Source organism: Pistacia vera, unplaced genomic scaffold (assembly GCF_008641045.1).
Source record: "Pistacia vera cultivar Batoury unplaced genomic scaffold, PisVer_v2 Contig393, whole genome shotgun sequence".
In the NCBI taxonomy this organism is placed as follows: domain Eukaryota; kingdom Viridiplantae; phylum Streptophyta; class Magnoliopsida; order Sapindales; family Anacardiaceae; genus Pistacia; species Pistacia vera.
The window spans coordinates 657,651-680,870 of NW_022196216.1; the positions used below are offsets into that span (position 1 = coordinate 657,651).

General features: G+C 32.0%; 2 protein-coding genes across 3 annotated transcripts; both read left to right on the forward strand.

Annotated features, from left to right (window-relative positions):
- Positions 1–338: 338 nt before the first annotated feature.
- Positions 339–12,213, forward strand: LOC116141151 (uncharacterized protein YMR315W). Of its 2 annotated transcripts, XM_031426681.1 has the most exons (13): positions 339–549; positions 653–793; positions 7,625–7,673; positions 7,954–7,971; positions 9,040–9,155; positions 9,223–9,336; positions 10,144–10,194; positions 10,689–10,777; positions 10,875–10,935; positions 11,019–11,096; positions 11,281–11,385; positions 11,658–11,786; positions 11,902–12,213. In XM_031426681.1, exons 1-12 carry the CDS (start codon positions 430–432, stop codon positions 11,784–11,786), a joined length of 1,071 nt encoding a protein of 356 aa, XP_031282541.1. In that variant the 5' UTR covers positions 339–429; the 3' UTR covers positions 11,902–12,213. The 2 variants fall into 2 exon arrangements, with proteins under 2 accessions (XP_031282541.1, XP_031282540.1); XM_031426680.1 differs by having other exon boundaries at positions 11,658–12,213.
- Positions 12,214–18,139: 5,926 nt separating this feature from the next.
- On the forward strand, positions 18,140–21,949 carry LOC116141165 (FT-interacting protein 3-like). The gene is made up of 4 exons (XM_031426695.1): positions 18,140–18,231; positions 18,482–18,505; positions 18,789–19,540; positions 19,937–21,949. Exons 3-4 carry the CDS (start codon positions 18,988–18,990, stop codon positions 21,700–21,702), a joined length of 2,319 nt encoding a protein of 772 aa, XP_031282555.1. The 5' UTR covers positions 18,140–18,231; positions 18,482–18,505; positions 18,789–18,987; the 3' UTR covers positions 21,703–21,949.
- Positions 21,950–23,220: the final 1,271 nt, after the last annotated feature.

Here is a 23,220-nt window from a genome sequence, read left to right on the forward strand (position 1 = left end):
AAAAGTTTTTTTTTCTAAAAAGTGACGTTTAGATTATGATTTAAAGGTTAATATGAAAAATTAATTTAATAAATACAAATTAAAAGATATGAATGATAGTACTAGTAACATCTCACTTTGTATAAATGACTTCGTACAAGGTTTGAATTTTTTAATAAGACATTTATCGGGAGAGAAACTTATGCACGTGTCAATAACACAAAATTTTACAGATATTAAAATAAAATAAATAAATAACATTAACATTTTCTATATTTAAAACTTTCTGACAAAATAATAGCTTACTCTCACACTCAAGTCTGAAGTCTCTGCAGGAGCTGTAAGTTGCGTTCTCTCTCAATTCTCCGTACATTTTTTATTCCTTTTATAATTATCCTTTCGAAGCAACATTTCGTTCTAGATCTCGCAGCTGAAACAAACCCCGTTAACATGACAACTACGCAAATCGCGATTCTCGGCGCCGGTATCTTCGTCAAAACGCAGTACGTTCCGCGACTCTCCGAGATCTCCGACATCGTTTCCGTCAAATTCATTTGGAGCCGCTCCGAGGTACACTAATTATCCAATACAATCCTTCACTTCATTTGTTCCTTTCTTTCCTTTATTAATTAATTAATCTATTTATTAATGTGAATGATGATTGGTGGAAAAGGAATCCGCGAAAAGTGCGGTTGAGATTGCGCGTAAGCATTTTGGTGGTGTGGAGGCTGTTTGGGGAGATCAAGGACTTGATCGGATTATTAATGATGATTCGATTCTTGGCGTTGCTGTGGTTCTTGCTGGACAATTTCAGGTTTCTTCTCTTTTCAGTTGTTTTTTGTTACTTGTTTGGGAACATTGTGCGGAGTTTTATCTCTTTCTATTTATTCCATTATGTTACTGTTGTTATGCCTGTCACCAGTAACTCTACCGTTGCCACAATCGATCACAGTGACCTTAAAGGTGTCATAATCAGTGCCAGTAACATTGCTGTTATCCTTAAAAACAGTACCGGTAAATTTACCAGTGCCACACACAACTATGGTAATGTTACCGGTACCAGTAATGTTGCTGTTATCCTCTGCAGCATCTGTCGTTACTAGTGGTTTGCATGATCATGTTGATGTTACTTGTGTCTCATGGTATCCAGGGATGTAGGGATGTAGCCAGGATTCTTCTGAGTCAGTAGGTTCAAAACAGGTACGGAGCCACATAGTGACTTGTGGGTTCAATTGAATCTACTGAATTTTTCAAAAATTTCAAAAAAGTATTAATAGTTTATGGATTTTATAATTTTAATCCCACTTAACTTCATGTTGACCCTACAAAATATATTAATTAATATTTTTTAAACTTCTCTTTTCTTTATTTTCTCTCTTTTGCTCTCATATTATATTTGTCTATTAGTTGGATATTCAAGAAAGACTACTCCTTTGGATTACAAGGTAAGATGAAACTAATTTTATTTTCACTTTTTACTTAAAATTAATTATTTTCTTTTCGCTTTCTTAATTGGTGAAAGATCATGAGTTATGAGTTTTTGTTGAGTTCAAAAAATGGGTTGAAATAATTCATAGATTTTGATGTGGGTTTTGATTTAATCTTGTTTATGTTGAGGTATGAGTTAATTAATTGTTGTTTTAAGTTGGGTTTGATATATTGTGGTTAGTTATTGACTTAATTTTGAATATGGTTTAAAGAATTGATGAAACCCTAAGTTGTAGAGATTTGAGGATTTGGTTTAATTTTGATATATTAGCTAATTGCTTGATATTTAGAGTTAGATTTGATGAGTTTTCATGTATTTATGAGTTGAATTTTATTGGGTTAGTAGAAATTGTTTGAAAAATCTAAGTTAGTTGAATTTTGATAAATTTGTGTTGTTTTTTAATTGTGATTGCAAATAAATTATATTTCTGATAATAAAAATTCTTTTATTTTTTTTTTAGTTACGGACAAGATTTTGATAAAAAAAAAAGTTTTCTAATGAGGAACCATCAATTGAACAAAACATAAAACGTCACGATAGTGTTCACAATGAGCCTATGGAATCTAGTTCAAGACAAACATATGTTGAGCTTAACTTGAGTAGACTTCCTGCAGATCTTGGATTGAGGATTAAAATTTTAGAATATCATCTTAATGATAGAGACAAAGTGAGAAGGGCATACTTGCAAAAATGATCTTTGTTTAGATAACTTCACTAATTTCATTGCATTAACAATATCTTGATCTTTTTTTTGTAAGGCATTTGATAATTTATTTGTAATGCCTAACACAGTCTTCATCAAATGTAAGCTAAATATGAAATCAAAAGACTGTATAAACTCTAACAAAGTAGAAGCCTGAGCTCTTTGTTTAGAATCTGAACCATCCTCAACAACATTATCAAGAACATCTACACAGATGGAAACATAACAATCAAAGCTGCAAGCGTACCATAATGTGAACCCCTACGTGTATCTCCTGCTCTTTTAAGTGTAGCTTCTTGATTCAATCCACGTCTACTTGTAAGTTTACCAATAGATAATGCTTCAGAAACATGAGCAGCTTGACGTTCTCGAAGGATTCTCGTCGCTTACAAGAAGCCCCAACAACATTTACTAGATCAGCTACCATGTTAAAAAGACTTCCAACTTGAACATCATTTTTTGCAATAGCAACAAGTGTAAGTTGAAACTGATGAGCAAAACAATGAATATAATATGCTAATTCATTCTCCCTCATGATCAAACTTTTTAACCCATTGAATTCACCTCTCATGTTGCTAGCTCTATCATAACCTTGCCCTTTTACCCTTGATACACTTAATCCATGCTTGGAAAATAATGAATCAATTGATAACTTAAGAGAATAAGCACTTGTGTCATTAACATGAATTATGTCAAGAAATCTCTCAACTACATATCCTTTTTTGTCAACATAACATAACAGAACAATCATTTGCTCTTTCACAGATATATTGCGAGATTCATCCACCAAAATTGCAAAAAAATCATCTTCCAGATCATGAATAATAGCATTAACAGTTTTAATGGCAAAAACATTAATAATGTCATGTTGAATATCGAGAGGTTAGCTTAACATTACTGTGAGCGTTTTGTCCAACAACTGCATGAATTTCCTTTTTGCAAGTATGTCCTTCTCACTTTGTCTCTATCATTAGGATGGTATTTTAAAATTTTAATCCTCAATCCAAGATCTGCAGGAAGACTACTCAAGTTAAGCTCAACATATGTTTGTCTTGAACTAGATTCCATAGGCTCATTGTGAACACTATCGTGACGTCTTATGTTTTGTTCAATTGATAGTTCCTTATTAGAAAACTTTCTTTTGATAAAAAACTTGTCTATAACTAAAAGAATTTTTATTATCAGAAATATAATTTATTTGCAATCACAATTAAAAATCAATACAAATTTATCAAAATTCAACTAACTTAGGTTTTTCAAATAATTTCTACTAAACCAATAAAATTCAACTCATACATACGTGAAAACTCATCAAATATAACTCTACATATCAAGCAATTAACCAATATATCAAAATTAAATCAAATCCTCAAATCTTTACAACTTAGGGTTTCATCAATTATTTAAACCATATTCAAAATTAAGTCAATAATTAACCACAATTTACAAACCCAATTTAAAACAATTAATTAACCCATACCTCAACATAAACAAGATTAAATCAAAATCTATGAATTATTTTAAACCCATTTATTGAACTCAATAAAAACCCATAACTCGTGAGCTTTCATCAATTAAGAAAGCTAAAAGAAAAGAATTAATTTTAAGTAAAAAATAAAAATAAAATTAGTATTATCTTACTTTGTAATCCAAAGGAGTAGCTTTTCTTGAGTATCCAACAAAAGGATAAATATAATATGAGAGGAAATAAAGAAAAGAGAAGTTTAAAAAGTATTAATTAATAATTTATTTTGTGGGGTCAACATGAAGTTAAGTGGGGTTAAAATTGCAAAATCCATAAACTATTAATACTTTTTTGAAATTTTTGAAAAGTTCAGTGGGTTCAATTAAACCGACAAGCCACTACGTGCTTGATGGTATCTGGTACTGATAGCAAACATTTACTGTTATCCTTTTTTACAGGGTCGAAGTTAGAAAATTAAATTTGATGGTCAAAGTGTAATATTCAATGAATGAGATGAGGGGCTTGATAAAAAATGAATTTAGGAAGGTACATTTAGGGGGCCAAAGTGTTAATGAATAAGGGGGGCTGAAATTAGGGATAAAATAGATAATATTTATATTAATCTTTTAAAATTGTCGTGGTTCACTCTTGCTTCCCGATTATGGGAATGTTCCCGATAAAAGACAACCATGACAACATTATGGGTACCATAAACGTTATCATTCACGATATCAGTAATGTTGTTGTTGCTATGAGTTCTTGTTGAACAAATTCAGGTTTCTTTTTCCTTTCATTCTTACTTTGTTATGCTCTAGTGGGCTAGCGGCCTGGCCTTACCCATACTTTTTACTCATTCTTATTTTTGTACAATGTTATATTATCGTGTTATTATGCATTTTATATCACTTATAATTTACCTATGATATATGTTAGAAAATTAAGAAAGACGCAGACTCCCTAATTTGATCCCAAGATCATGTTAACATGTTCATCGTTGCAATCACATTAATATAATTAACGAATTGTAATGAAGAAAATCACTGCATAAATACTTCCTTTCCTTTGTCAATCCTAATTGAAGCAGAAGTGTAGATTGAGAGAAATCCAGAAAAAACTTTTGTATTTTATATTAGATAGAGTAACAATTTTATTCAAAGAAAACTTTTTTATATATGTGGCAGTTGCCTTCATTGCAACTGTAGTATATTGGGTGGTAACTGCCTTTAACAATTGCTACAAGTGGGTCTCATCATGGGTGTCCCAATTGTGACAAATACCAAAGGCAGTTACCACCTAATATATAACAGTTGCAATGAAGGCAACTGTCATATATATAAAGAAGTTTTCTTTGAAGAAAACTGTTACTCTATCTAATAATATACACTTTCACAGTAACATTATCGATACCACAATTGTGAGTATTTTAAATACATTCAAACAGGATTTAACACTTTATGTAATATAACAAGTGCATTTACAAATTTAATCACATACTAAAATTCATGCTATCAAAATAAAAGTTGCTTTTGCTGTGATGGTGAAATTGCTACAAGGAAAAATTTGTGAGGATTCATTCTTGGTGTAAAGTTGACACGTTAAAAGCATTTTTGTAAAATTTCTTCTTGTTAAAGAGAGTGGAAATTCTAAAAAAAGCTCTTCAAAGGATAACACTAGTCAGAAGCCTTTTAAGAAAAAATAACAACTCTACCACCAAGACTGAATCCTCGCCAGTTTCTTTCAGTAGCTTCACCATCACAACGATAATAACTTATCTTTGAAAGCATAGATGATGGTATATGATTAAATTTTGTTACTAGTGTATGATCATTATAATATGTTACGGGTGTCGTAACCTATCACTAGGGGCGGACTTAGGACTTATGAATATAGGCCCAGACCTACTCTTAAATTAAAAAAATTGGAGGGTCGACTTGGTCAATATCTCTTTAAATTTTTTTAATCTGAGGCCTACCTTTACAAGGCTTGGGTTTGCCCATGTACGTAGAGGCTGTGTGCATCTTTAATCTAGATGGTTTGAGTTTTGATTTTAACAGCTGGATTTGGAGTTATACAACTTGAAGTTTGACTGCTTCACTAGTGATTTTAACGGCTGGATTCTTGGGTTTGCCCATGTACGTAGAGGCTGTGTGCATCTTTAATCTAGATGGTTTGAGTTTTGATTTTAACAGCTGGATTTGGAGTTATACAACTTGAAGTTTGACTGCTTCACTAGTGATTTTAACGGCTGGATTTTAAAAGCATAGATGTTGGTATATGATTAAATTTTGTTACTAGTGTATGATCATTATAATATGTTACAGGTGTCGTAACCTATCACTAGGGACGGACCCAGACCTTGTGAAGGTAGACCTGACCTCAAATTAAAAAGAAATTGATTATAGCTCTTCAACTTTTTTTAATTTGAGGGTTGGCCTGGTCAATAACTCTTCAATTTTTTTTAAATTTTGGGGTAGACTTGGGCCCACCTTCACAAGGCTTGGTTTCACCCCTGTACGTAGAGGATGTGTGGATCTTTAATCTAGATGGTTGAGTTTTGATTTTAACGGCTGGATTTAGAGTTATACAACTTGAAGTTTGATTGCTTCTATGGTGATTTTAACGGCTAGATTTTGAAAGCATAGATGCTGGTATATGATTAAATTTTGTTACTGGTGTATGATCATTATAATATGTATGGGTGTCGTAACCTATCGCCAAGGGCGGACCCAGGCCTTGTGAAGATAGGGCCAGGCCTACTCTCAAATTAAAAAGTTTTGATTATAGCTCTTCAAATTTTTTTAATTTGATAGTCGGTCTAGTCAATAACTCTTCAATTTTTTTTTAATTTGAGGGTAGACTTGGGCCTACCTTCACGAGGCTTGGGTCCGCCTTTTACGCAAAGGATGTGTGGATCTTCAATCTAGACGGTTGAGTTTTGATTTTAATGGCTAGATTTGGAGTTATATAGTTTGAAGTTTGACTGCATCTCTAGTGATTTTAATACATCTCTTTGTAAACCTTTATGTATTTTACTTGTCTTAGAGTTGTGATTGAACTCTAAATTTGTGTGGGATATTTTTGGTGGATTGTGGTTGCTGTAAACTCTTTTGATTATACTGGATTTAAGTGGATTGTTAGATTTCTGTGGTTTTTTGCTGTCTTCACATTGAAGTGGTTTTTCTATGTAAATATTTTCTTGTATTTCTTTGTGAATTGGATGTTATTTTCAACACATTTGCTCAAGGTTTTGCTTCTCATAGATTTATTCAAATAGGAAAGTATTGTATTATTGCATTCTTTCCTTTCAGCTTCTTGATATTGTATTGTTTTCTTTGCTCAAGGTATGATGGTTTTTTAAAAGTTTTTGTTGTTATCCTCTGCTGCACCAATAAAGTTCGGTTAACCGTTTCGGCACCGGTACTGTTTCCTGTGACATACAAAATTGCGGTAATAATGCTGGCTTTTTTCATGCATGTTTTGCGTCAAAGCTGTGATCCCAGTAGAAGTTACCACCACTACTGAATTATATATACTGGTTATATTACCACTATCTTTTAGGTCACTACTAAATTAGTGGTATAATGGCAACAATTAAGTTAGTGGCATTGTGGCTCCAGTATAGTTTTTTTATATTGTTACAGTGATTTTTTTTTTTTTTGTGATTGGAGAAAGAAATCATTGTGAGGATTAAAAAGTGATGAAAGAACCGTGTTTCCAGCAAATTGAAGTGAATAAACATGTCTGTTCAGTACTTTCCTTGTAATATATAATTGGAACTCAGAGTTCAATGACTTAGAAGAGAATGAGCTGAAATCTATTGTTAAGTGTCAAATTGGAATTCTTTTAGGATAGATTTTAAGCACACCCTCTTTGGATGACCTTGTTCACCTTCTTTACTAAACAACAGTATTACTTACTACAATCTGGTTGGAAGAGCTATAAATTATAAGTAAAATGTCATTACTTCCTTTTAAATTGATTCTTGCAGGTTGATATATCACTGAAACTTCTGAAGGCAGGGAAGCATGTCCTTCAAGGTGATTCCTGCTAACTAACTCTAAAGGGATGTAGTTTGGGTATATTTTATCTTTGTAAAATCCGAGTGTTTGTACCAGTTAACCTTTTATGTTTACGGACAAAAGTAGAAGAGATAGGGAGTTTTGCAGAGCTTTCATTGTATATTAGTCCTGTGCATAAATGTCTTATCATTGAAATATATCTTTTGCTGCTTCTGAATTTCTCCTTTGCGGAATCTACTAAAATTTCTCTTTTGTTTGGACACGCCGTGTTTGCTTGGCCATCTTGGTGAATCTGAAGAGAAACCAGCAGCAGCTTGTAAGTTCAATATTTAATTGACTTTTTCATTGTCCTAGAAGGAATTTTTTTTGGTTGGTTCTTTTAATCTTCTGCATTGGAATGTACATAATGTTATCTCGTAATGATTGTCTTTTTCTTTTTATAAATGATGTGTTAATTATGGTTAGTCACTATCACCCAGACAAGTGGAAGTCATGCAATTTTTAAAAATATGGACCATTTTTTAGACAAAGGTTTGCTACAGAATTCAACTTCTTTAAAATTCTTGACTTTAAACTTTTCATCAGACAAAATCTGTCATAGTAATAAACAGATGTGCTAAGAACATGATAAAATGTTTCAATATCAAAGATGTATCATTAGATCTAAAATGGGGATTACATTTCCATATTAGTCTCTTGTACTCGAAATCAAGGCTGGGAGCTGGATCATGTCCTTTTTTCTCGGACATCAAAATGAAGTTGAAAACATAAAAAATGATACTTCTGTTTATCTTAAGGAAGTCTACCCTTCTGATTTAACTTGGAACCTAGTCTTATCACCATCAAAAACAAATTGGTTTTCCTTAGTTTAATATTTCCTAGAAAGTATTAGGCGTCACCACAACTTGTAGTCCTTTCTACTCCAAGTTTGATGCTGCAACCCTGCTGAAAATTAATTATCAATCTAGGCATATGTTCCTGTTTTATGTGTTTCTTATAAAAATTAAATAAAAAAGAAAGATAGAAGAGAGGAAAAAAAGTCATCAGTCTAGGAATTGTTAACCAATTTGAGCTAAATTTTCATTTCAGATTTATATAACAGGGTACTTGTATCTCGTAACTTTTCCTAAACATTTTTTCCGGTCTTTATAATCTTCTGAGATATCTCAATCCAGTGTCACCACTTTCAAATTATTTTATCTTTTATGCTTTTTTATGAATCTTCTTTAAACACTACAATGAAACTTAACAGCCATTTTGTGTCCCTGTCTCATCTTCTGAGTTAATGTTATATCTGTAATAAGTTCTCCAGATAAATCCCTTGGATTTATGTTATATTTAAGAAATTTACCTTTAAGCCAATGAACATTTGTTTCATATGCAGCTATAAGTGAGATAGAAAAGGCATTGTCAGGCTACAACTCTATTCGTGCCAATGTACGTGGTCAACCAATTTGGGCTGTGGCAGAAAATTATCGATTTGAACCTGCCTTTGTCGAGGTATTTGTTTATGGCATCTGATTTCGTTTTATTTACAATTTACTAGATGCTGATTATTTCTTTGCAGTCCAAGAAACTAATGGCAGAGATTGGGGATATGATGAGTGTCCAAGTTATTGTTGAAGGATCAATGAACAGTTCAAATCCATACTTCTCAAGCTCTTGGAGGCGAAATTTCACAGTATGTATTTCATTGTAATTTCTAATGATCATAAAAAAATTTAGGAAATATGAAATGTGACTTGGACTCAGAAATAGGAAACTACGGAATTAGAACTTTGACATTAAAATACAATATAAGAGATTGGGACTTGGGCTTTCACTATTTAATGTGGTAAATTGACCTCGAATTTAACATTTATTTCAATCAAATCAGTAATAAATCCAAGATCAATATTGTTCGTGTTTTAGTTCTCTCTTGATATAAGAACTGGATAAAATATGTAGGGGCTAGGGGGTCAGTTTACAGTACTCTTTCTGAATTGAATAGCATATCTAAGCCAAAATTAAAAATCATAGATTGTTAATTTACACATCTGTCTCTTAGCTGGTTCTGTAGGTTGAAGACTTTAGAAACTACTGAGATACCTTCGACTACCAAAAGATAAAGAAGATGAACAGAACAGAACAGAGACTTAAGTTATCGAAATATTAAAAAGCATGAATTGATGTATACCAAAAATATCTAGTTAAAATACCATTTAAGCCCTATATTGAGTCATGACTGTGTCTTCTTGACTATAAGATGAGATACAATATGTTTATGATACCAAAGTACACATGGTCAGAATGCTTACTTCTTTTCACTTGTTAAGTAGAAAGAGTGTATTTGTTATTCCTCTTTCATGTATTATGTTGTTGCACATCTTAATAGTCCAAGAAATTTCTTCCATACTTGTTTATTTATTATGTCTTTCTCTGTTCTTATCATATTTATCTTTAATCCTTTCGTGTTATATGTTGACAAATGTATATTGATTTTGGGCAGGGAGGTTTCATTTTGGATATGGGTGTGCATTTCATTGCAGGATTAAGGATGGTAATCAGGAAATTCTTTTATACTCGATGATTACTAAACTATAGTTTGGTTTATTTAAAACACCATGTTCTCCTATTCTTACTTAGCTAATTTTGCCTTTTATCAAACCTAACGGCCACCCCATGCAAAAGCCTTCAGCTAGACATTGTCAAATCACCTACCATAACTCCACTTTGGTGGGCGCAACTCTGGGTAAATATGAAGTGGGATTCTATTTCCATGACACAGCTTTTTCTTTTTTGTTCGTTTTCTTGCTGCCAAATTTCGTCTTACTTGCATAACTTATCACTTTAGAAACCACATACTCATGTTATTGCAACAACCTCAGTTGAAGTTGTTTGGAATGGGCATTAATTTTGATGAGTTCTAGGTTTATTTATTAATGAGAAAAATAATTGAGGTTTAATTTTTAGAAAAAAAGATAGATTTCTTTTTGCACGCTTAAATAGCCATACTTGAATTCTGAATGTGATTTTTCTTGCTTTTGTGTGAAGCTCGTTGGATGTGAGGTTGTCTCAGCATCAGCCACGACCTGTCACGTGGACAAAACTTTACCTCCACCTGACATTATATCATCCAACTTGTAAGTCGTCTCCAGAATGATATATGATTGTTTAAGAAAGTCTTTCTGACAAAAAATGGAATCCTAAATATGAGTATTTGGAATTTCATTGTCTCAGTCAACTGGAGAATGGATGCTCTGGAGTTTTTGTGATGGTTGTTTCCAGTAGATCTTCAAAGGCATGTGGTAAAGTTATAGTTTACTTCCAAACAATATTTGTGCTCATTCATTACTCTTTACCTATAGTCTTTGGTAACTTCAGATATTCTGGCGAGTTGTTGGTTTGAAAGGAACGATACAAATTGAGCGTGGAAACCAAAATGGACGCCAGGGTTACACGGTATATTGAAATATTAATTCTTACTCTAGTGATGGTAGTTTATATCGTTGAAAATCATAAGTTGAAGCCAAAATGGGCTCTTTCGAAGTTTTTATTGTTCTGTTCGCCTTGAGACTGAAAACGGTTTTCTAGATCAATTGGTGCGAAGAGATGCTCTTATATTGATGTCTTACAATTATCACAGGTTTTATATTATACTGCTGATGGGCAGTGCAAAAGTTTCTTCTACCCATTCAGTGGAGTGACTGATGAATTTAAAACTTTCATACATGACATTCAAGAGGCTAAGGTACAATGGACGCTAATTTTCATGCTCATCTTCATACATCATTTCCTTCTTTTATGTTATGGAGTCTGATACAAAGTCGCCACTCTCATTCTTGCATTTCAACTTCTTTCCCATTGTTATTTATCTAAACGTCTTTGTTGCCCGTTGAGACAATGTAAGATCCTGATTTTCATTTTATGGTCTCAAGCTGCATAAAATTAAGTTTCTAGGTGCTACATTCTTCGCATGTATGACAAAGCTATCATGTGATCCTATTTCGCGCTTTGTTGCAGAAGGGAAATGGCCATGAAGTCGAGCCTCGCTTATCTTATATTGAAGGTGCCAGAGATGTTGCTCTTCTTGAGGCAATGATGGAATCAGGATCGAAAAACGGAGCCCTAGTTCACGTTAAAAAATTCTAGGTTGACTATCGAATCCTCTGCTTGGCCAACATCATTCTGTCCAGCTAGGAACATGATTCTTATGCTCAATATTTTTCTCCAAATTTCTGAGTTCATTCTTCATTGTAAGATTCAGGTTCAATATTGCAAACTCGAAGGCAGGATACGGCTTCTCTGTTAGATTCAATTCTACCGAATAAGATCAAATGTACGAACTCAGATTGGGAATGGTTGGTAAGAATTTGTAAAGTTTTGAGGAAAACAAAAAATATTTCAGTGTTGTACCATGTGAGTGGATGGGCAGGGGCCAAGAGGCATGCCCTGCTGAGCAAGAAATCTGGCTAAATCTTTAACTACGTTGATGGGCCACATTATCACACATCACGTACAATAATTAGCCAAACATGCCCAACATGAATAAACAACTCTGAATTTCTTTGTTGGTGAATTTTACGTACAATAACTTTAAGGGAAATGACTTTTAGGCCCCTTAGATTGATCAGTATCCCCACTTTTTAAATATGTTTTTCTTTTGACAATTTTAACCTTAATGAAATTATAATTTTCAAATAAACTCAACTTTAATTCTTAACCCTAACTCTAAATCTTCTAAATCATTGAAACATTTTTTTATTTAAAAAAAAATTGTTTGACGAAAATTTATTACTAAACTATGGAGAAAAGTAATCACATAGTTAGATAAATTTGAATCTTAAGAAGAAAAAATAAGTTTCAAATTTGAAATTGGAAAAAATAGGTACAAACAAAAACCATAATTAAAAAAAAAAAAAATTGATGAAAAGTAGTATAAACAAAAATTCTAAGTTAAGTTTGAAATTGGTGAAAAGTGATGTAAACAATAACCCTTTTGAAATTGAAAAAAAGAGGTGCAAACAAAAACCATAATTAAACCTAATTAAACAAGGATATTTTTGTTATTAAACAGGGTTTAAAAAGATTTTTTTTTTTTAAAAAAAAAAAATTATAATAGAAGTGTATTTAGAAATTGAAGATACTAATCAATTTGAAGGGGTCTAAAATTCACTTCCCTTGAAGCTATTGTAACATGAATTTTCGACACAAATGTATAGCGATAAATAAACTTGTGTTATACTAACTTAACCTAGTTTTAATGTAGTAATAATATTATAATTACAGATTTTTTATAGATGACACAAGTAGATTGAGAGAAAGAAAATGAAAAGATAATAATAATAGTGTAACATAAGTTTGTATAGTAATGTTTATTCATTTTAATGTTCACAAATCTACAATCAATGACGGTTGAAGGGCCAGTAGGGGCTGATGACCCCCTTAAATAATTCACCTCCTAAAATTAATTGTCTTGTTGGATCCTTTTTTAATGTTGAGTCGCCAATTTACAACTTTGAGATGAACATTCCACATGTTAGCAATAAATTGTTGAATGTAGAAATGAATGCATATTTGTAGTCTCTTTCACTTGTGCAACTTGGCCAACACAAATTTAACCAATCTAGGCTTTGTCTTCTGGTAGTTGGAGATCAAAGGAATAAAAGATTAATTGCGGGAACTTATGGTTGTTAATTATTATTGCATTACTTATTGTATAAGATTCTCCTAATAATGTTTTGGGTAAATACCCACCCTAATAATGATATTGAGTAAAAAATTAATTGGAAATTTAATGTGAGTGACTAAATTGAGTAAAAAAAATTTCATTAAATCTAAAAAATTTAATTCAGAAACACAATTTGCATTTAGCTATTTAGCTTGGTTCACCGATTTCAATCCTTGTGTAACACATCTTATATACAATCATATATTCTCAAAGTCCAAACTTGAATATATATAGTTTAAACTTTTGGGTCGAGTGATTCAGTTATTATAACACACGTTTGTATCACAATTACATCTAACTATTCTCAAGTCAATTAGATTATATTATATCAATGATTAGGAAAAATTATATTATAAGTTTGCGTTACAAATGCGGTAACCTTATTACGAAATATTATACGTGTTTTAAGAAAAAAGAAAAGACTTTGATGACGATAATATAACAAAACGGAATTGATATAAACTTATGATCTAACATTTAGTAGTAAATATAAATTTTTAAGAGCTTATAGTTGTAATGTAACTATCAAATGATATAATGAATGCAAGAGTTCAACAAAATTTTGTATTGAATAAATAAAATTAAGGTATTTATTTATTAGTATAATAAATTACTTGTTAAGTATTTTCAATAGGGTCATTTTCATTGATTGGAATTTAATGTGAAAATGAAATTCATTAATTTATTTTCCTTTCATCAAATCAATTCTTAAGGACACATGTTAAGAATACTAAAAGACAAAATATTTGCTTATTTTGATGTATATTATATATTAAAAAACAAAAAACATAATTTTCAATATATTGCAATGCTTAATTTTTTGTCATATACTGTCCTTCATACGTGCCTTAAGGATAGACATTGAGATAACCGTATAATTATAGAGTTACAAAAATACCCAAAAGAAAAAGAAAAGTGTCATTGATATCAAAATATTATCTTGTAAATAAGAAATAGACTTTTCAAACCAACCATGCCTACCACCATTTGTCAAACTTTATTTTTGCCAACCACAAATGAAAAAGATTTGACATAAATTTTTGGAACCCCATTCATTCATTCAATTCAATTGAAGAAGTTGAATGTTGTTTTCAAATTTCAATACTTGTCCCATGTTACTCCCAATCTTACAATTTTTCATATTTGGGTCTATTTAATATAAAAGCACTTCCTGACAAAACTATCTCGAATGCTTCTTCAACTTCTGGCTTTTCAGTTTTCCAACCTGTCTTTGCTTTTGTTTTTTCAAAGTGTTTTTGGTGTTTTCATAGCTTTTACACTTCACTTTTTGTGTCCATTTATAGAGATTAAATTACTTATGAGGATTTTGAATTGCATTTAGATTCTGAGAATTTGAATAAAAACACTTTTATCTCGAATTTAACAGTTAATTTTAGTAATAAAAGGTTGAAGATTTTACATTAAAAATAAAATTAAAATTGTCTATGTCTTATCTCATATCGTTAGTAAACTAAAGTTTGGATCAGTTTATAAACTTTGAGTTTCCTTAATTGAAAAATGTTACCTTGAATGAAAGAAACTTATTATATTAACAATACTCATTTATTAAATAATAAAACTTTTCTTAAAAGAAATAAAAACGAAAACCAATATCATTTTCTTTAATAGAAAGAAAATACTAATAAAGAGACAGTTTTTTATGTGACACATATACTATACAATTGGCTCATACACCACTCATCCGAAAAAAAAAAAAAAAATGTAATAGAATTTCTCTACAGTAATACACTAATACTCTATAGAAAAATAATATAATCATCGACGGTAATGCATCGAATTTGTATATCGAATGACGTGATAAAATCCTGATCGTTGATTAATTTTAACTTAATATTAATTAACGATCAAGATTTTACCACATCATTTGGTGTATAAATTTGATACATTACCGTTGGTGGTTATATTATTTTCCTATAGAGTATTAGTGTATTACTTAATATTAATCAACGGTAAAGATTTTATGGTATATAAATTTGATATACTACTGTCGATGACTATAACATTACTCATCTCTATGTAAGAATAACTTTTGTATAATCATAAAAAAATTTAATTCTAATTATAAATAACAAAAAAAGCAATAATTTGGTGGACGTATAAATGATATGTGCCATGTGTTATTATAATAATAACTTTTTTTCACCAATAACTGTATGCCACGTAGGCAATCATCATGCAAGAAATGACAGGCACGTTATGCATGAACATCTTTTTCTTCTTTTGTGACAGACAGTCATTTTGCTAAGTCCTACCGTTCAAAGCTCCAAATTCGTTAAGTACTTATGATTTCCTGCAGACCGATGCACGGTACACATAGTACGACTCACCCCTCGTGATCCCCCCATCTGTCTTTACTGGTATGAACCGTCAGATCCTCCGCGATCAACGATGACACTTGGCAGCTCTTGATTTGATCATGTGTCTACCTGACCATTTTGTCCTTTTGTGGTTTAAAAACTGGACCTGAGCAGCTGCGCTGGACTGGACCACACAGTATCCAAGGCCGTACACCGTATCGTTTGACGGTTTATAACTCGCGATATTTTCACACGAGAGTTATATCGTACTTTGAGATTTTGGTCGAATATAATAAATTAATAATCGGTACTTAATAAATTTTAAATTTTGAGTTAAATTTGTTAATATTGTAGTATTATTTTCATTCCCTTTTAAATTATATACCAACCAAATTTATTATATTATTTTTATAAATACTTATTTATATCTATCAATATTAAAAAATATTTTGTGCAAAAGATATGTTTATTTTTTCTTAATTATTATATAGTGTATGTATTTTTTTGGTTATTCCAAATATGTTTTTCTTTATTAAAATCAAATATTCTAGAGTAAAAAAAAATTTGTTTGGCCATCTAAAAAAAGCTTTAGTAGTATTAAAATACTCCTAGGTGCACCCTTTTATTTATTTTTAATAATAATTAATTAATTAATTATATAGATAGGGTTTCTTGCAAGAATGGGTATAAAATTTGAATTTAATGCTATGATCATAAATTTATTATAAATTATTGAAAAAGCAAATAAAAATAAGTCCCTCAAGATGTGAGACATGATTTGATAATGAATTTCATGAAATTAATTATTGAAAGCAATTTGAGTTCATTTAATAAGTTTTAAATTGATATAATTTAAAAATGTAGTCTCATGACATAGACTTGCTAATATGGAGCTTATTATATAAAAGTGTATTTTTATGTAACATAGTAGACTTCATATCACTATTATTTGAGTAAAATATAGTTGATTATATAGCTCTCACACCCACAACATATATTCTGGAACCAAATTAGGTAACTAATTTATTCATTTTTTATCATAATTATTTTGTACATTGGAACAAATAATCACTTATTCAAGTTCAATTTCATGGGATAAACTAATTTAAAAATAAATTGTATATTATCAATATTTATGTATACGTTATCGGTTATTATTCTAATATAATATAATAGGTTATGAGTTTATATTTCATATTGTGAGTCTTTCCATAATAATTTATACGTTAGGTATACTAGCATAATATTGAAAATCTTCAACTACTTGGCATAACAAAATTAAAATTTCTCTTAAAATTAATTTTTGACATAGACAATAAAATAATATTATCAAATTTTTTTATTTATATTTTATACATATTATATTATCATAATAAGACTTCTTTAAACAGAAAACACAAAAAAATGATGTAATATATTCTCTTTTTCTTTTTTGGGAAGTAGGAGATTCGAATCCGAGACTTTGCGTCTTTCATAATTTTTGAATTGATTATATAATGTCATTAATCATAATAGAGATAGAAATTAAAGATCAATCCATATATCCTTTTGATTCTATTAGCAAAGAGGAGTCGGAATAAAGCCAAGAAGTTAAAAAAAAAAAAAAAGTGATTCTCATACCCAAGAATGACGTAGTCATCACTTTGTAACCATTTAACCAAACCCACCAAACAAAGCCTTGGCCGACCACTGTCTTCCCACGTGTACCTCGGTTTCGTGTGATAAAAATTTTATTTTATAGAAAACTCCATTAAAATACTTTTAAATTATTTATTAATTCTAACCTTTCTGAAACACCCTTTTGAATTTTTTGAAAAGGCTCCATTTCTAATTACTTCTTTTAGGACTTGGTGTTGCTAAAGTACTAAAAATCTAATTATTCAAAAGTTTTGAAAAAATATAGGAATTAATTTGGAATATTCTAAGAGCCTTTAATACATTTTTTTTAATTAAAAAGATATTACAAATATTTCTAAAACTGGTCAAAACTTTTGAAAATTTATAAAAGGTGATGACACTATATATACCCAAAAATTTAATTCTTAACACCCCTTTTAATAATAATTAAATTATTAAAATTTCAAAAATTAAATATTTTAATAATTGTGAAGTAAATTCAATAGTTCAATACTTGATTGGACAGAAAATATAAAAAAATGTTAAAATTTGATAACAAATATATTTAGTAAATAAAAGCTAATAAATTATTTCAACAAAAAATATTTTCAGAAGTTAAAAAAATTAATATTAAAAATTAATGAAAAACCCATATTTAGTAAATAAAAAATAAAAAAGTTGTAAGTATATATATATATATATAAAGTTGGTACAAAGTAGGTTCTTGTGAAGAAGTTTAGTTTATGTAGATTTAGTGTGTTCCACTAGATTTCAACCCACATGCTCATTTTATTATTATTATTTATTTGATTTTTTTTCACTTCACTCTTCACACTGGCTATCTTTGTCTCTTCACTTCATTATTCACTCTACATTCCTTCCAAAACCTTTAAAATAATCTCATTCTTCATTCAACTTTTGAGTTTACAAGGTACATTTCTCCCTCTTTTCAGCATGCTTTTGCTTCAAGAAAGTGAAGTTAGTTTGGTTGTTGTTGAAAATATTGAATCTTTTGTTCACCCTTTTAAGTAATATGCAATGCATTGTTCTTGAAAGCTTTGAAAAGTTGAAGCTTTCTTCTTGTTCTAATTTTCTTGCTCAAGTTTTCTTTGAATGTTACTTTTGTTTCTGATCATTTTCATGGTGGTTTGTTTTGTTTTGTTTCTTTGTGGTTTTTTCAGTGTTAGATCTGTTTGTCTTGTGAGGTACGATCCCTGGAGTGTACATTTCTTTCTTTGTTTTATAATTATGCTAGTTTTGTTCTTCTGGGTATTTGTGTTGTTGTTTGGTTGCTGAGAAAATGTTTTCCTAGGAAAATAATCAAATGAGGTTGAGTTTTGAAATCTGCTTTACCGGTCTTTTGGAAGCTTGTTGCAGCACTGAAATGTTATTTTTCTTTTGTTTATTTCTTGTTTCATGGCTCTAAAATGGAGGGTATGAGTTATAGTTGTGACTCATGTTTTTTTTTTTTGGTTCTGATTTTTGCAGGTTTTTGGTGCTTTCTGGTCATTGATGAGGTTCTTTAATCTATTTCTTTCTCTTATAACTTACTTTGATAATTGTTGAGTGTCTGGTAATTCAAGCCATTTAATTATCTGAGTTTTGATTTTGTAAGTCTTTGTTGTATCTTGTGTAATTGAAAGTATCCTTCTGGGTGCTTCTGGTTTGTTAGTACACATTAGAGAAGATGCAGAAGCCTCCACAAGCTGTAGACTTTGCTCTGAAGGAGACCTCACCCAAGATTGGGGCGGGGGCGGGGGCGGTCACAGGTGATAAGCTCTCGTGCACCTATGACCTTGTTGAGCAAATGCAATACCTTTATGTCCGGGTTGTCAAGGCGAAGGAGTTACCTGGTAAAGATGTTACTGGTAGTTGTGATCCCTATGTTGAAGTGAAACTTGGAAACTATAAGGGAGCTACCAAGCATTTTGAGAAGAAGAACAATCCTGAATGGAATCAAGTTTTCGCTTTCTCGAAAGAGAGGATTCAAGCTTCGGTTTTGGAAGTGGTAGTGAAGGATAAGGATCTTGTTTTGGATGATTTAATTGGTAGGGTAATGTTTGATCTCAATGAAATCCCGAAACGGGTTCCTCCTGATAGTCCTTTGGCACCTCAATGGTATAGGATGGACGATCGAAAGGCAGTGAGGGTTAAGGGAGAGCTGATGTTGGCTGTTTGGATGGGAACTCAAGCAGATGAGGCATTTCCTGATGCCTGGCACTCGGATGCTGCAACAGTTGGCAGTGAAGGAGTTACAAACATTCGTTCAAAGGTGTATTTATCTCCCAAGCTTTGGTATGTAAGGGTCAATGTGATTGAAGCTCAAGACTNGAAGAAGAACAATCCTGAATGGAATCAAGTTTTCGCTTTCTCGAAAGAGAGGATTCAAGCTTCGGTTTTGGAAGTGGTAGTGAAGGATAAGGATGTTGTTTTGGATGATTTAATTGGTAGGGTAATGTTTGATCTCAATGAAATCCCGAAACGGGTTCCTCCTGATAGTCCTTTGGCACCTCAATGGTATAGGATGGATGATCGAAAGGGAGTGAGGGCTAAGGGAGAGCTGATGTTGGCTGTTTGGATGGGAACTCAAGCAGATGAGGCATTTCCTGATGCCTGGCACTCGGATGCTGCAACAGTTGGCAGTGAAGGAGTTACAAACATTCGTTCAAAGGTGTATCTATCTCCCAAGCTTTGGTATGTAAGGGTCAATGTGATTGAAGCTCAAGACTTGCTACCTGGTGATAAAAGTAGGTTTCCAGAAGTTTTCGTGAAGGCTATTCTAGGAAACCAAGCATTGAGAACTAGGATATCTCAAATTAAGACTATAAATCCATTGTGGAATGAAGACTTGATGTTTGTCGTTGCTGAGCCTTTTGAGGAGCCCTTGATTCTGACTGTAGAAGATAGGGTGGGATCAAACAAAGATGAAGTTCTTGGAAAGTGTTTGATTCCTTTGCAGAAGGTGCAAAGGAGATTGGACCATAAGCCTGTAAACACTCGGTGGTTTAATCTCGAGAAACATGTAAGTGTAGAAGGGGAACAAAAGAAAGATACTAAGTTTGCCAGTAGAATTCATTTGAGGATATGTCTGGAGGGTGGTTATCATGTTTTAGATGAATCAACACACCACAGTAGCGATCTTAGGCCAACTGCAAAACAGTTATGGAAGTCAAGCATTGGGATATTGGAGGTTGGAGTTCTTAGTGCTCATGGGCTGATGCCAATGAAGACAAGAGACGGGCGAGGAACTACAGATGCTTATTGTGTGGCCAAATATGGGCAGAAATGGGTGCGAACAAGGACTATTGTGGACAGCTCCGTTCCAAAGTGGAATGAGCAGTACACGTGGGAAGTTTTCGACATATGTACTGTCATTACAGTAGGGGTTTTTGATAATGGCCATATAGGTGGAGGTGGAAAGGACTCAAGAATCGGGAAAGTGAGGATTCGGTTATCTACACTTGAAGCTGATAGAGTTTATACGCACTCATATCCACTTTTAGTCTTGCATTCTTCAGGGGTGAAGAAAACGGGAGAAGTTCAGTTGGCTGTGAGATTCACATGCTTATCTTTGATTAACATGATGCATATGTACTCTCATCCATTGTTACCGAAAATGCACTACATTCATCCATTATCTGTTATTCAACTCGATAGCTTGAGACACCAGGCTATGCAGATTGTCGCTTTTAGGCTAAACCGAGCTGAGCCACCATTGAAGAAAGAGGTTGTAGAGTATATGCTTGATGTAGATTCACACATGTGGAGTATGCGGAGAAGCAAAGCTAACTTTTTCCGAATTATGGGTGTTCTAGGTGGGTTAATTTCTGTTGGTAAATGGTTTGATCAAATCTGCAATTGGAAAAACCCTCTTACAACCATTTTGATTCACATCCTTTTTATCATATTGATACTTTATCCTGAGCTCATACTCCCAACAGTTTTTCTCTACCTTTTCTTGATCGGACTATGGAACTTCCGTTGGAGGCCAAGGCACCCGCCTCACATGGACACGCGACTGTCTCATGCTGAAGCTGCTCATCCTGATGAACTAGATGAAGAGTTAGACACATTCCCGACTTCACGAGGATCAGACATGGTTCGCATGAGATATGATCGCCTGAGAAGTATAGGAGGCAGAGTTCAGACTGTCATCGGTGACCTGGCGAGTCAAGGAGAAAGGTTTCAGTCTCTGCTGAGCTGGAGAGACCCCAGAGCAACCACTCTATTTGTAGCTTTCTGTTTGATTGCTGCTATAGTTCTGTATGTTACTCCAATCCAAGTTATAGCCCTCCTCTTAGGCTTATATGTGTTGAGGCATCCGAGGTTTCGCCACAAACTCCCATCCGTTCCTCTCAACTTCTTCAGGAGGTTGCCTGCGCGTTCAGATATCATGCTGTGAGCACAACTGGATCACCCTCAGCTATGCAGATTCTGCAGCAGGGAAGAAGTAGTTCTTATTGCTGGTGGCAGATCTTAATTCAGTAAATTTCATGAATTGTAGTTTGCTTATGTTGTTTATTTAATTCTGTTCATTGATTAATATCGTTCATGTGTAAACTTCCAACTTTTTATCAGTTTATGCAACTCTGTCACCTAATTTATGTTAGTAATACAACTCTGTACCAATCTGATCGATGATAATGTTACCGTTTATTTGAACTTTTGCATCATGATGCAAAGGTAGACTGAACTATGATTCAATAATTCAGAATGGACTATAATTTAATAGTTCATGTCGGTACCGTTATCCTCACTTGGACTTATTTTTATCCCCATTTCGACCCTCGGATCACGGTACCAAATGTAGATTTGACTATGATTTAGTAGCTCGGATGAAGGTCAAAGGTAACGTTATCCATTACCTGGACCTCGAATTATAATACAAGAGTTGATTGAACAATGATTTTATGATTCATGTGAAAGATAACGTTACTTGGATAATGTAACTGTACTCCAATTTTTCTACACTTTACAAGGAAAAAAATATTGAGTATTGACAAATGGGTGCTCAAATGTAATGGGCCTTTCTATTTACTGGTGGCCTTTGAAGATACTTTTAGCAAGAGAGGAAGATTGTGAATATGAAAAGGGCCAAAAGGCCTACGGCTTTTCTAAGATTTTTATTTTCTTATTTCAAGTCCTCTAAACATGTATTATAAATCCATTTTTAATTTTTTTTTTTTAAATTTTATACTAATTTTTAAGTCACTAATAAAAACTAGTTTATAGTGACTCTTAAACCACTGCTAATTAATCACTATTTTCTACTTTAATTTCCAGCTTAATTAAAGTCTAAAGAGCACACCTAATCTTAATTTCTGACTTCATTTATTTAAAAGTGCTTTTATTGGAAGCATGTTTTCAAGGTTTTGTTTTGTAATATTTGGGTGAGAATTAGAAAAACTCATATCAAATAGCATCTTTCTTAGAAAAAAAACTTAATGTTTCTATTGGTAGCATGTTAAGAATATTAAAAATAATCAATTTTTTAATGTGGATGTAAAGAAGTTTTTATGTCGCGGTTCAAAAGCTAGCGATAAAAAAATTTAAGTTAATAATTAATCACTAATCTTTGATATGTACTTTAAAAACCTTAGGGTCTGCTTGAGAGTTTTTTTCTACTGGTTTTGAGGTGTTTTTAATTAAATTGATTTTGAGGTGTTTTAAAACCATTAATTGTTAAATTTTTTATGCACTAGTTTTGACTGGTTCAAAAACCTTCCAGAACCAATGTAGTGTATTTTTTAGAGGTTTATAACACCCAAATCAGAATGTTTTGGTTAGTTTTAAAATTTTATTCCACAAATACCCTATTCACTACAAAATTATCATAATTATATCCATTTTTTTTTAACCATATTATGCACGTCTTCAACCATATTAAATATAAAATAATTTTAAGCAATAATAAAAAAAA